At 44.8% G+C, this 15,115-nt stretch overlaps 1 protein-coding gene across 2 annotated transcripts in view; it reads left to right on the top strand.

The window, feature by feature from the left end:
- STPG4 (sperm-tail PG-rich repeat containing 4) overlaps positions 1 to 14,884 on the top strand; it is a 52,079-nt gene extending 37,195 nt beyond the window's left edge. Inside the window, exons 6-7 of one of the 2 annotated variants that reach the window (XR_012918553.1) lie at positions 333 to 441; positions 11,854 to 11,941. Coding sequence is in view for 1 of the 2 variants with exons in the window: in XM_076000722.1 (XP_075856837.1) it covers positions 11,854 to 11,958; positions 14,748 to 14,864 (222 nt within the window). In the remaining variant the exon portion in view is untranslated. Of the gene's footprint in view, positions 1 to 332; positions 442 to 11,853; positions 11,959 to 14,747 lie in introns of those variants that run through there. The other variant, XM_076000722.1, reaches the window with a different exon arrangement.
- The last annotated feature ends 231 nt before the right edge of the window (positions 14,885 to 15,115 follow it).

Genomic DNA, 15,115 nt, shown 5'->3' with positions numbered 1-15,115 from the left:
GGAAAAAACAAACTGCAACAAATCCTAGTCATTTTCACCCAAGATAACTGAACAAAGGAAAATCTGTCATTTGCAGTTCCTCCTCCCCTCATCCTGCCCCTTTAATTGATTTAATTGCTTTTATGAATGACCCAAATATGTCTTTTGATCCACAGAAAGCTGTATAATTCTATTTCCTTCTGACTGTGTTTCAAAATGTGGGCATTAAAGATATCAGATATTCTGTACAACAACTTCGAACATATAGGGGTTATTAATGACTATATCTTACTACCATTAAGCTAAAGAAGAGTGAGGAAGATTTTATTTTTCTATGTCTTTTTTTCCCCCAGTAACTACTTGGCGTGTGGACTACAGAGATTCAGTGCTTTTTTTGTCTATTGCTGGTGGGAGTATACATTAATATACCCCCCTGAAAGCAGTTTGGCAGTATGTATTGAGGTATAAAAACTGTTTATATCTTTTCACCCACTAATTCCACTTTGGAAAAACCCTCCTAAAATGATCATCCTAAATACAGAAATATTCATATATACAAAGATATTATCAAAGGATTATTTATAATAGCAAAATAACAGCAGAAACAATTTAATATCAACAGAAGGGAAATCATTTTAAAAGAACATCATCTATCCACTCAAAGGAATATTTTGCAGCCATTTAAACAATTATTGTGAAAATTATAAAATAGCATGAAAAATGTTTATGATCTAATGTGTAGTGAAAAATGCAGGGTATAAATTGATGTGTATGTTATTAAAAGAATGTAAGAGGCTGGGTGCGCTGGCTCACTCCTATAATCCTAGCACTCCGAGAGGCTGAAGTGGGAAGATTGCTTGAGGTCAGGAATTCGAGACCAGTGTAAGCAAGACAGGGAACCCATCTCTACTAAAAATAGAAAAGTTAGCTAGATGTCCATGTCTCTCTCCTGTAATCCCAGCTACTCAGGAGGCTGAGGCAGGAGGATTGCTTGAGCAGTGAGCTATTCTGATGCCACTGCACTCTACCCAGGGTGACAGGGTATCTCAAAAACATAAAAATAAAATAAAATAAAGTAGTAAGAAAATCATGAGTATAAAAAAATAGGAAATATATACAAATGCTTTTAGTAGCTAGGCTGAGGCACTGTGACTAAGGATGGTTGTTAATTTCCTTCTCTTCCATTGCTTTTATAATTTCTCAAAATATAATCTTTAAAAGCAGATAGTGTTTGAGCTATCGGAATGGTTGAGAACTATCAGAATGATTAAGGTGAAAACATTTGTTACTTAAATAAAAATAGTCCCACTTACTATACTTAATTGGTACTCATTCATGCGATGTTTGGGGTCTCCAGTGACTTGCTAGGCAGATTCTTTACAGTTTTTGTTTCTCATAGTTGTAATAAAGACAAAATGAGACATACACATCTTTCCTGATAGTGGGAACAAAATCTTACAATGTTAAACGAACATGGGCTTCTTTTATTTGGGGTCGGAAATATTTCAAGGTGTTTCTGTATTTCTTAAAACCTGACAGGCCTATAAAGAACAAGGAAAGGATTAAACAAACAGGAAGGAGTCTGTACTGATACAAATGGTGGTTACATGATTTGTCTGTTTTCATCACGTTTAATAGTGCGAATTTGAAAAGCGAGTATGAGACCTGCAGTATATGCTATGCCTTAAAACTAGCAATTGGAAAGCATGCTGCACCATTCCAGTTGTTTTTGCATTTAAGGAATTAGTTCAATTAAAATCTAAGCTGATAGTTTGAAATTCCATGGGGGACAGAAAAAATAATTAATAAACCCAGATTGAATAAAGCAGAAAATTGATTTCTGCTTGAATGGAATCTGGAAGTTAAGATGATTAAAGCAGGTCTCAGTCTTAATCTCCTCAAAGATGAGGTAACATTTTTAGAAAAATATAACATTTCAAATATAGCTCCAGATATGCTAGGGTTTTTAAGAAAATGATAATTATCCTGGCAATTTTTCTTCTTAAAAAAAAATCTGTGCAACTTTTCCAGTGGTATTAATATCAGCAGAGTCATGTATCGCTGTCCCCCTGTGAGTGTGAAGGATTTCCGGCACTCTTATAATAATATCTTGACTGGGAACAGGGAAAACAGAATGTATTAGAATTTTTTCAGTTGCAAGCGACAGAAACTCGTTCCAAATTAGCTTGAGCAAAAAATAAAACATAAAGGTAGGGTGTAACTTATGGGTGCGCATAACCTCTGGCACGTTGGGTGCTGTTTTGTTTCTCTCTGACGTTTGGGCATGCTCTGTACAGGAGCTGGGCAGGATGGGCAGTGGCAGCCCCTGACCTACTCCCTGCCTGCTTAGCCCAAATGTGAAAGGCAGGCTCTCCTGATTGGCGTGCCCCTGGGCCAATCCACTGTGTCGGGCTGGGTCTCTTGCCCAGCTATAGGTGGGGGTTGGGGGGAGGGCTCCACCCTACCCAAGCTGGGAATGAGCCCAGTTAGCAGAAGACTAGGGAGGGGATGCCGGGAGGCAAAAGAACACAAGCCTACTACCCAACTGTGAAAAGAGGGTGTTCTTGCAAAAAGAGGATCTCTAAGCGCCAGAGGCATGAAAATGGAAAGATGGCCTTACAGACCTCCAGCCTTCTCAGTGCCCTTCATTTCTTTAGCCCTTCAGTTGTTGGAAGTTGCTTCTCCTACTCTTAGCAAAGCCTCAGGAAGATGCAAGAGAAGAGCCTCCCAGTCCTACCCCTGTGGGCGCTGAAGCATTAGAGTGACATCTGGGTTGTCACAGCAGCTCTCACACCTGGGGCTACAGCCAGGACAAGCAAGAGAGATGGTTCAGGACAGTTGCCAACCTGGCATCACATTTGTGACCAGAACCACCTCAGATTTCTAACAGTTACAGGGTACCTTCTGCTCCTGGGGTCTCCTAGAAAACGGAGGATGGGGCAGCGAATACCTACAGTACTTCTGAATTCCTGGGGGTCGCTGGATGGATGTGCCTCTGAAAGCTGCACTTTTAGGGTAGGTGGGTTTGTGATCACTTAGCACCACCCCTCGCTCCAGCCTAACCAGAAGCCCAGACTGTCACATTTTCTCTTTGCAGAAATAAACAGTACTGACCCTGAGGTAGACTTCAGAGGTATGCTCAATTCTTATTTTTGCAAATGTGAATAACTTTTGGCCCCTGAAGGGTTTGCTTCTACTCTATCAACCAGGATGCATGTCTCCCTTTTCTTCTGAACTTGTAGACCAGAGTTTATAAGATTCTAGAACTTCCTAAGTTGGATAGGCCCTGTCACACTCCTCCTCCTGAAGTCCCAGAGAGGCAGCTCTAGCTTTCCCTGTGCCTCTACCAGGCTCCTGTCCTCCTTACTGGGGCATTTCTTTTCTTTTTTGGACAGTGTATTCTAACTATCATACATGCCAAATTTTGGGGAGATCATTTTTACCACCATATGGTAATTTCAGCTTACACTGCTTATGACTTGTGTTTTATGTGTGTATATAGTAGACATTGGGGCCATACATTTATTCTGATCCTTTGTCTTTTCAATATGACCAACTGAAAAGTTGTTTGTGCCTAGGATATATGGGGGTAGACTGTGTGCTCTTTCTACGTTCCCTTTAGCTTTATTATTTTAAAGAAAAATAGCTTAGAACTAAGTATAATACCCTCCAGCACCAAGAAGCAAGGTCAGTAACTGGGTCTGGCTCCCACAGCTGAGACGCTAAATCACTGATTTTTAACTTTGTTGAGCCTTGCTTTCTCATCTGTTAAATGGAAACAGTGCCTCTCACACCAGGCTGGTGAGGCTCGAATGAGAGCAGGTACGTGAACCAATGCTGTGAGCTCTAGACGTGGCCGCAGGGTCCGTGGGGAGCTCTCGGTGGGCAGCAGTGGAACCTGTGTGCCAGACCTGTTTTGGACCAGGCTGGAGAAGAGCCTTGGAAGATTAGCCCCTGATGGGCTGTAACCTGCCTGCACATGAGAAGGCTTCAGAACAAAGGCTTGCAGGCGCTGGAAATACGTGATGATATTTAAGCATTTACATCTGCAATCAAATTGTAAAACCCACTCAATTTTCATAAACAAGTAAAAAGCAACAAAGTGGTAACTATTGAGAAAATTGAATTTCAGGTCCCTCACTGCATTTTTTGATAGGAGCCTGTGCAAGCATCTATTAATATATACCTCATGGTCTTGGTGTACTGTCTTAGTCTATTCCTGCTGCTATAACAACATCCCTTAGACTTGACAATTTATAAACAATGGAAATATATTGTTTGCAGTTCTGGAGGCTGAGAAGTCCAAGATCAAGGTAGATTCAATGTCTGGTCAGGGACAATCCTCACAGGCCACCTTCTTCTAGCTATGTCCTCAGATGACAGAAGGGTAGAAGAGGGCAAACATTTTCCCTCAGGCTGTCATTTATAAGGCCACCTATCCCATTCATGAGGGCAGAGCCCTTGTGACCCAATCACCTCCCAAAGGTCTCACCTCTTAACACTATCACATTGTACATTAGGTTCCAATGTATGAATTTTGGGAGAACGCCAACACTCATACCTCAGCAGTGCACAGAGATCCTGCACTTGAGAAAGGGAATGTGTGTACTTTCTGGAGAAAGATGATTTTTATCATGGTGGGTTTCGCAAATTCAAGTTGGCTGTTATGGAATAGGATTTAGTCATGTATCTCATATTAAAAGATTTACTCTGTAGTTTATTTTCCTCATGAGTTTATATGATCTCACTTAATAACTTAAGGAAAAGATCAAATTTTACAATACAATAATGATTTTAAAAATCCCTTCTTGAACTTTAATGTGGGCACATACACTCCACCACAGACTGTAGCACAGATCTCTGCCCGATGCACCTGTGGCTTTGTTGTCACAGTCTTCCCTCCCTGTCCACCTGTGTCCTACAAGTGGATTCAAGGTCTTGCTCGAGACCCCTCTTCCATCAGGATTCCTCACTCACACCAGGTGCCCCCCGCCCATGGCCTCTGCTCACTGAGAACTCACCATATGCCCTCCTGGTTGGCACCACTCACTCATTTCACATTGAATTCTAGTCTGTGACAGTGTGCTTTGTTTTGGTGTTGTTCTTTAATTCTTATTTTTATTTTTAAAGAAATTTTTATTTTTAATTATTATGGGTACATAATCATTATATATTAATTCTTAAATTATTACTTTTACTAGATTTTTGTCCTTGTCTTCATGACTAGATTGCAGTTACCCTGACGTCTCTGCTCCTGTACTAAATGTTTTTAGCACCTGCCTGAAACCCTGGCCTGCACACCTTGCACACAGCAGGTTGCAGTGAAAGTTTCTGGATTTGACGTTTTAAGATTTGTTTTAATGAGGTTTGACATTCAGCCTAGCAGCAGTCCCTAACTCCCTGGGACATTCATGGTGCAGAAAGTTGAATGGAAAAGAATTCCTACTGTTAACTTGCATACAAATTAAGCTATCCCAGCAACCAGTAATCATCTGGTATTTTTTAGTCTTTTATACTAATTAAATCAGCATAGGCCAGTTAGCACTTTTTATTTTATTTTTGCAGTGTAGTGAATTTGTCCCAACAGGGTTAAAATGAATAGCATCTCTCTCTCTCGGCTTGTCCTGAAGGGCCTGCCCACTATGGCCTGCCTTAACGTTTTCCCATGATAGCTTCTTACACAAACCCTACCTCCAGCCCCAAATGTACTTCCTTAAGGGGCTACTCAGGCCCCTCAGACCACATCAGTTTACTCTTTTACATGCTCTCCATAGCTTCCTACACACCCTTTGTGTGATAGTGTCCCGACCCTCGGGACCTTCTGTTACTCGCGGGGGCGAGGGGGACCGTGCCTGAAAGAGATGAGCGAGAGAAAGAAACGAGACCAAGCGAATGATTGTCAAGGTCTGCTTTACTTAGATTCTTAGTAGGTTTTATAAGCATACAAAAACAAGGAAGTAGAAGCAAAAAAATAGAGTGTTGACGATGAGGCTTGGGTCTGGGTTAATTAGCCCCAATCAGCGTCTTATCAGTATCCTGTTTTTGACTGGTTACTCATCTCCAACCTGGCAGGTGGTCGGGAACAATTGCAGTCAGCATACCCTGGAGCATCCCGTGGTCAGCACGTCATGGACTGCATTCTTCTCGGAGCTATAGCTGGAATTTTCCAGGGCGAAGTCCGCGTGTAGGACGAGTCATAGGGGAGTTGAGGGTCTTTGAGGGTCCTTGCCTCTGACATGATAGTTCCCACATTTATGTGTTTTTTTTTTTTTTTAGTAAAGTATACATTCTATGCTAGAAGGTAGGCCCCATGAGAGTGTTAAATGCATGCCTATCTTGTCAATGAGGACTCAGTTCTGCTGCCAGTAACAGAGACCCTAAACAACAATATTATAGGCCGGGCACAGTGGCTCATGCCTGTAATCCTAGCACTATGGGAGGCTGAGGTGGGAGGATCATTTGGGCTCAGGAGTTAGAAAGCACCCTGAGCAAGAGTGAGTTCCCATCTCTACTAAAAATATAAAAATTAGCCAGGTGTCATGATGCATGCCTATAGTCCTAGCTACTTGGGAGGCTGAGGCAGGAGGATGGCCTGAGCCCAGGAGTTTGAGGTTGCTGTGAGCTAGGCTGACACCACGGCACTTTAGCCTGGGCAACAGAGAGAGACTCTGTCTCAAAAAAACCCAGAAAAACAAAAAAAAAAATACAAAAAACAATGTTATAAATAAGATAGAATCTGCTTCTCTCGTATAAAGTCCATGCCGTAGGCAGTTTAGGGCTAGTGTGGCAATTCCACAGCATCAGACTCCTCTATAGGCTGAGCGTGGCTTCATTCCCACGGTCCTGGAGAGCAGGGACCATGGGGCAGCTGGCAGAAAGGAGGGCAGGGAAGGCACAGTTTGTCCTCTCCTTAAGGATGCCCCTTGGAATTTGCACACACCTCATTTGTCTCCATCCGGATGGCCCCAAATCAGTCCCGTGGCCACACCTAGCTGCCAGGGAGGCTGGGAAATTGAATCTTTATTTTGGGTAAACATGTGTCCAGTTAAAAATTGTTCTAATACTAATAAAAGGGAGGATGGACATTGGAAGCCAATCACAAATCATGGTGTGATAGCTTCCAGCCCATTACTTGGAACGTGGTATATTGGCTGAAAATTGTATGTCTGCTGAAATGAGCTGAACATGTGGGTATTTGTTTGCTAGGATTGTTGTAAGAAAGTACCACAAACTGGGTTTTGTTGTGCCAATACAACAAAAATTTGTTGTCTCACAGTTGTAGAGAATAGAAGTCCTAGATCAGGGTGCCGGCATTGTTGGTTCCTTCCGAGTGCTGTGAGGGAAATCTGTTCCATGCCTCTCTCCCAGCTTGTGGTGGCTTGCTCGCACTCTTTGGCATTCTTTGGTTTACAGTTCCGTGCCTTCATTTTCACATGGAGCTTTCCCTGTGTGCTTGTCTCTGTGTCCGAATTTCCCCATTTTAATAGAAAACATCAGCCATATTGGATTCTGGCCCGCCCTAATGACTGCATCTTAACTAATTACATCGGCAAGGCCCCTATTTCCAAATACGGTCACATTCTGAGGTACCGGGAATTCAAAATTCACAGGACTTAAAAACTTGCAAGAGGATGGCATTCAGCATTCACCCCAGTTCGCCACAATAAAAATTCATAGGATTTATGAATTTGGGCTGACGCAATTCAATACCTAACAACTTGGGCAGCTTCATCTCCTCTCGCATGGTCTTTCAGAGGCACCTGGCATTTTGCTGCTCTGGGCTGCCCCAGAGTGACACACATCTTCGGAGCAGTGTCCTGTAGATTAACCCATCCCATTCTCTCAGCCCTGCAGGAGGGCGGTGCGCCGTGAGGGCTGTCGGGCTCACAGAAGGCCTGTAATGTTATAGTGTGTTATTACCCTTTAGAAGTTGGAACCAAATAAGTCAAGCTGCTTCATGGCATGACAGAGATAGGAGCTCTGCAGGAAAGCCTGAGTCTTTTGCAGTAAGATGAGAAAGCTCTTGCCCTAGGTGACGTCCTGCAGCCCGCTAAGACCATACTTGACAGCCCAGTTACACCAGCGCCTGGTGTGGGATCTTGAAGTTGGACATCCAGCTCAGCCCTTGCCCAGCTCCACCCCAGCCCCTCACGCCTTCATTTATTCTTGTGTGATGGTTTTGTTTGGTTCTGGCTCTCTCCCTCCCTGGACTATAAACTCCTCGGAGGTCAAAGATAGCATTTTAGTCATCTGTGTAGTAATTTCTGCAGCTCCTGTTGGTTAAAGTTGCCCTCAAATAGAAATGCAATTAAATAGGACTTCTCAGAGGGAAGAGAATATTATCATCTCATCAGGAGGGTTAAGATATAATCATGCCCCACAGCTGAGGAATGGGTACTAAAAGAATTTCCTGTAGTTTCTTTTGGCATCGAATTCTGGGACTCTAAAGAAGGTGACTGTCCTGTTCTCCCTAGGGCTGGATGTCAGTGGTCTTTGACAGATTTAGCTTTGGGAAACCCAGGGTTGCCAAAGCATGGCCACGACAAAAGCAAGGTTTAGGAAACGGCCCATTTGACTTGTGTAAGAGATGCTTAGTGCTGCTTGGCGGCCTGGGTGCCTTCCTCTGTGCATGTGTCGCACACAATGTGGGACCAAAGCTCTGGGTCACACCTGAGGAGCCCCAGTAAACAAGGGAGCAGAGTGCTCAACCTCAAGGAAGAGTAGGACACAGTTCAAATTGTGTCCTTGTTTTAAACACCTTCCCCTTGAGCTGGGTCCAGCAATGGCACACTCCTAGCTCTCTGTCCACCAAGCCGTCCTCAGATGGGGCTGCAGTCGGACTCTCTGGAGCTGTTTCCCGGCCGTGGCAGGACCCTCCTGTGATCCCTCTCAGAACAGTCACGGATGGCTTTGCCACAGCATTCCTGTGGCTTTTGGGAAATTAACTTGAGCCTGTATCCACTTCCCTAGTGTTCCCCCTTAAAGATCCCATCTGCCACATGTGGAATAGCATTCAGTGATTTCTTCCTGCACGTGCCCTAGTACTTTTGATTCAGGTGACCCAGCCCGTGCAAGGAAGCTGCTTAGGTGGCACAGGAACACATCAGTGCCTCATCAGGCTGCACACCTGGACTCCTAAGGAGCTCAAGACCTGTAGGCTTAGAAGGGAAGCCGCATTAGGCTTGGGGGAAAGGATGCAGGGTACAGTGTTTCTTAGCCATTCTGCAGATGGCTGTCATAGGTGTGGAGTCAGTGGCGGCACACTCAGCCGCATCTTTTGCCCCAGCTACTCACCTGGCTTGCGAGTTCTGCATTATTATGGCCAAACCGAGAGGAGGCTGCACAAACTTTTCCAGTCCAGATTCTGTTGCCTTTTTATTCCTTTGTGTTCATCGTGGCTCAGATTTCTCTAATGTGAATGCAGAGTTCACACCAAACAGAGAACCTCACCCTGATAGCAGATCCTGTCACATGTACGCATCAGTTTGAAAACATTACTGTTTCCATCCCTCTGCCATGAGCTGTCAAATGCTGCAACCATCCTTTGATTATCAGACGTGTGCTTGGCTGTTAATAACAGACTCTGTTCATGGCGGAGTAATGGAGAATGGTGGCCTAATTACATTGCTGAGTCACCGGCCAGAGCGAACAGGGAAAGCCTTGCTCTTAAATCCCATAAAGGGTCTGCAGTCTGGGTGCTCGTGTTATCAAATCCATTGGGGTAATTTGTGGCCAGCCTTGCTGTTATAAGGATCTTAAAGGATACATGTCTCTATTATAACCTAACTGCTGGCTTTATCATTTTTTTTCTACTTTCTTTTTTCCCTTACCCAGTTTCCATATTCATTTATCTGTATATTGAATATCTTTTTTTCATACTTTAAGAGCATTCATGTTCATTGTAGAAAAAATAGATATGCAAAAAAATGTTCTTTTTCCTTTTTATTTAACATGCCACTACCTGGAAAAAAACTACTATTAGTGAACAGCTTGGGATTATTTCATTCCAAATTTTTTTTTTTTTTTTTGAGACAAAGTCTCACATTGTCGCTCTCTGTAGAGTGCAGTGACATCATCATAGCTCACCACAACCTCCAACTCCTAGGCTTACGCGATCCTCCTGCCTTAGCCTTCTGAGTAGCTGGGACTACAGGTGTGCACCACTGTACTTGGCTAATTTTTCTATTTTTAGTAGAGACGGGGTCTCACTCTTGCTCAAGCTAGTCTGGAACTCCTAAGCTCAAGAGATCCTCCCACCTCAGTCTCCGGGAGTGCTAGGATTACAGGCGTGAGCAATTGCGCCTGGTCCATTCCAAGTATTTTTATGCACATTTTTCAAGCTTGCATTTTTTACTTGATATTTGGAAATAGCTTTTATGTCTATAAAAATTCATCAACACTAGAAAACTGGATGGAAGAATCACAATTTATTTAACTAGGCACACATCATCGGTCTTTTTGTTTATTTTCCATTCCCCTCTTTTGGGAACAATGCTACAGTGACTATCTTTGTGGCTAAATATTTGCACACATGCCTAATTGGTTTCTTAGGGTGAATGCCTGAAAGTGGAATGGCTGGGTAAAAATAATAAATATACATTGTTTTGAATTTGTTATTGGGAAAACTTTAAAAACACATACTACTTAGAATACTAGATCCAGCCCTCACGTACCTATTCAACAATGTTCAACTCCAGGCCAATATTTTTGGTCTACACTCCCACCCACTTCCTCTAGTTCCTGCATTATTTAGAAACAGATCCAGGACATCATGTTAGGAAAAGACTGATTTCTGGTTTTTGCCCTGTTTCACCCCGGAGGCAATGAGCACCAGCTAATTGAAAATGGGGGAGGGAAAAAAGTAAATTCCTAGCAAAAACAAAAAAGGTTAGCATCATTTCAGCAGGATCCAGCTTGGTGTTTGGGCTGTTTCCATTTTCCCTGTCGCATCTAGGCTCAGGACTCATTCTTTGTCTCCGGGATTCCTGCAACAGCCAATAACCAGTCTCCTTTCTGCTCTCGCTCCCTTTTGATAGGCATACACGTTTTTAGGGTGTTTCATGTCTTCCCAGAAAGGTTAATCAAATTTATACTCCTGTCTGCATCATATAGGAGCACTCGTGCTGCCTGTGAAAACGTTGGCTTCCTTCCCTCCCTCTCTTCCTTCCCTTCCTCCCTTCCATCCCTCCCTCCTTTTCAGTCTGTTTTCTTTCTTTCTTTCTTAATCTTTTTTAATTTTCTAGAACCTCTCCCTCTGCAAAAAAAAAAAAAAAAAAAAAAAAATCTTGTTTTAATGAGAACTTATTTGTGCATTGAACATTTATATTTCCCCCTTGTGACTGGCCTTTTGCTATTTTTCTTATTGGGGTGTTTGTTCTTTTTAAGTTGTGTCCACTCATTTATAGTAATCTCATAGCGTTGTGCTTATATCAGTGAATAGCTGTGAATCCGTTTTTGGACTAAGATAACATATATTACACTTATATGGAAGAGGAAGTGTGTTTTATAAAGCTAACAGCTCAGAGCAGCAACTCCCTGTTAACAGAGGAACAAGTGTGGCATGAGGCATGTTGATGTGAGGGGACGGGGTCTGAGTGTGGGTCAGCGTTGGTGACCCTGGCAGGGACAGGGGGGACTTGCACAGGTCACCTGATCTTCACTCATCACAGTCCCATACAAGGCAGGTGAGGCAGGTATTATTCCTATTTCAGGATGACTTCTCCCAGTTCATACCTTAATTCGATCTCTCAAGCCCAAATTCGGGGATTTTTCTACCATATCACATTGATTCATATGTTTATTTGTGGAAGACAAATGAGTAAAATATATCAAATATTAGTAATAATGAAACACTTTTTTTTTAATGTTCCATAGCGTGAAGGCCCAGGACCAGGTCATTATGACTTGAAAATACCTCCAACAAATTCTATTACTTCTTGTTTTCAATCCAAAGTGCCTCGATTGTTGTCCAGCCATTCAGTAAGTATTCCAAAAGACAGACCTTCCCCTTGCCCCAGAGGTGTGGTTACAGTGGTAGATTTTCTAGCTCCGTGTGTGTTGGGGCAGTCGCGGGTGGGATGGGAGAAGGATTGTCATATACAGTTCTAGTATATACAGCTGCCTGTAGAGGCAGTGAGGGGTGAAGAGCTCAAACATCTGGAAGCTCTCGGCCAGCCTCAGGCTCAGAGCCACTCCAGACCCGAAGACCATGGCTGAATTGTGGGTCCAGCCAAAAACAGCCAGCGAGGTCAGTAATCAGCCGTCAATGTCACCACCTGGAGGCCTTACGGGGGACACCTGTACTGCATCGAAGCAAACGGTGTCCAGTGGCTGCTTCCAGCCAGCGAGAACTGCTGTTTTCTATGTGCGTGGGTTTTGGGAGCCGAAGGAAGCGAAAAGTAGAAGCAGAAACACTTTTATTGAGCCAAATGGGATCATTAAAGCATAACCAGTCCCCCTGCCTCCAAGGACTCAGGACAGAAAGGGAAGGGGTTCAAGTCCGTGGAGAGATACAAAGAAAGTGGATTCAGGAGCGAGCAGAGCTCCACAAAAGCCTAGAGAAGACCAAGAAAGATTACAGAAGCATCACATGGAGCTTACCAACTGTGGCCTTCATTTTTTTAATGCCAAAAGACAGTTTAATTCCCGTGGCCTTGTTGCTTCCAGTCTGCACCTTAGCCTGAAAGTTCCCATGGGTGTGTAGACCCATTTCAGATAGCTAGGGAGACAGAAATACAAATACTGCCTGTGGGACCAGGGGAGTTAAGGGGCTGAGGGGAGAAGTTAGGACAGTGGGTAGGGGAGGGCCAGTACTGCCACCGTCTGGGTGGCAAATCACCTCCCCTGAGCCCCACCTGGCCCGAGCCCCAGGCCAAGGCCCTCAGAGTCTCTGCTGCAGAGCTGCCGGGCTATGGTGCTGGGGTAGTGCAGCCTTTACCTGGACAAATACTGGGAAGGCTGTGCCAGTAAGATTGCAGACAGACAGACAGCAGGAGCCTGAGGGATCCTCATACCTTAGTGGCAGCACCATGATCCAGAAACAGATGTCTGTCAGAGCCCAAGGGCTGAGCATTCTCAGGAAGACTGAGTCGTGCTAACCCAACTCCCAGGAAACTCAGCATGAAGCCAGAAGGGGTAGTGTTAACTTAGAGGCATCCGCCATGGGGGCCTGGTGACAGGGGCTGCCACTCTGTGGAGTCTCTCTCTTATAGGAAATTTTCATGGAAGCCGAGGACAACCAGAAGGTTACTTTGTGACAGTGATATCAGGGCTGGGACACCAAGCTGGATGGTCTCAAGGTGGCTGAACCATAACCGGCAGCCTCCTGAGGGGTGGCCTAGTGGGGCATAGGCACCCCTGAACCTTCTGTCTGTGGTCCGGCCTTCCAGCACGCCACATGCACGCCGCGTCCTCCTTAATAGCACTAATAAGGGCTTCAGCTTCCTTTGACGTCTGGCCAGGACTTGATTAGATTTCCAGGCCGCTGCTCTGCTTTTGGCAAAGGAAACATCCTGTCATTTAAAGCGGCTTCTGCAGGCAGCTGATGTCATCTGCTCTGGGCTGGCCGCTCTGTTCCACTCCAGGGTAGGCCTATTTCCACTCTCACTGGCTCCTGAAGAGATAACAAACTGCAAGGAGGTGATAACAATAAATAAGAGCGGTGGTGGTGGCCAGCGTGTGGGTGCTTGCTGCCGGCCTGGCAGGTGCCCGTGTCCTGGAGACCTGCCAGTGAGCCTCATAGCCCCCACCGGCGGGTGCCCCGCCCCACTGGATTGGCAGCGGGGGAGGAAGCCCATGGCTCAGGGTCACACCAAGCCATTGGTTGTGGGACCAGAACCCAGGCCTGTTGGACTCTGAAACCCTTGTCCTTAGCCACTACCCTGGTGTTCTCCAACGACCCAAAATAAAATTCCTTTGGGTTTCAAGAAGATGTGCATGCACCCTCAGCATGGGCAATGCTGATCTAAGAAGTTGAAGCCTTAGTCCATGAAAATGGCATTTATTTGTATTTTGTTGTTGTTGTTTTGTTTTAAATTTTTTTTAACTGTTTTAATTTTTACCTGGAGCCATGCTCAAGAAGCCTTGAGCAGGTGGACTCCTATTTGTATTTTATCACTACAGAAATAATAAAAAAAAAAAAAAGCGCGTTGTTCAAATAATCGGCAGAATAGTTTTTTCAAGAATTTCATCAAAATGAAAATATGACTTTTAAAAATAAGAACTCGTGGATCCTTCGAGAATACTTCTGACCCCGGGGTCCATGGTCCCCGGTTGATCTCTGTTCTGTAGTGTGCTTTGTCACTCTGGGTCGGTGCCTGGACACAACACAAGTTTGAGAGGCACTTTGGGCTTTTGCCTTAGACCATCCAGGCTGAGAATCTGTTCTCTTCACTCACTCACCGCTAGGATGAGGTCACTTGGAGGGAGGACGATGGCATTCCCTGGGACGGGAGCTGCCTAGGCGGGGCGCCCTGTAGGAGAAAGTGTACCCTGGGGTGCAGGTGGAATATGACCCCACCTCCCCCAGCAGGCTCTAGGTGGCCCCTGGCTTGGCCTGGCCCCTCCAGCCTCACGGCGAGCCCAGCAGGAGCAGCCTCGGCTGGGAGGACACGCCGCAATTCAAGGGCTGCCAGGCCTCAGCCCAGGCTGCTGTGGCCCTTTCCTGCCTCCGTGGGAGATTCGTCCGCCACATCCAGCCAGCAGCCAGCAGCCAGGGACAGGGTGTCGGTGTCACTGTCTCACCAGTCTGTTTTCTGCTCTGTTTTCAGAAAACCCCAGGTCCTGGAGCATATACGGCTTCAAGTCAATTCCCCAAGCAGTCTCCGACCGTAGCCAGAATGGGCCGAGAACATACCCTTTTCTTCAACAATACGATTGATTATTAAAATAAAGCAATCTTGGAACCAAGCCACTTTGAGTTTTAGCAACATCTTGTGTTTAGAAAACTGTATTTTGTCTACTCCTTAGCGGGGGGTTGCCGACAGAACGTGATCAGTGCCTGGGGTGACCATTCTGCTTGCTTATCTGGAATAGTCCCAGCGTAATTACCAATGTACTCTTGAAGCAACCTGGTTTGAGCAGTAAATTATACGCGCACTCTGCTTATTAAATACCAAAGAGCGTCTTGCGAGAGCCT

Source organism: Microcebus murinus, chromosome 3, assembly GCF_040939455.1.
Source record: "Microcebus murinus isolate Inina chromosome 3, M.murinus_Inina_mat1.0, whole genome shotgun sequence".
Taxonomy (NCBI): Eukaryota; Metazoa; Chordata; class Mammalia; order Primates; family Cheirogaleidae; genus Microcebus; species Microcebus murinus.
The sequence above is the reverse complement of the archived record's forward strand: the minus strand, read 5'-3'. Positions and strand labels throughout refer to the sequence as shown.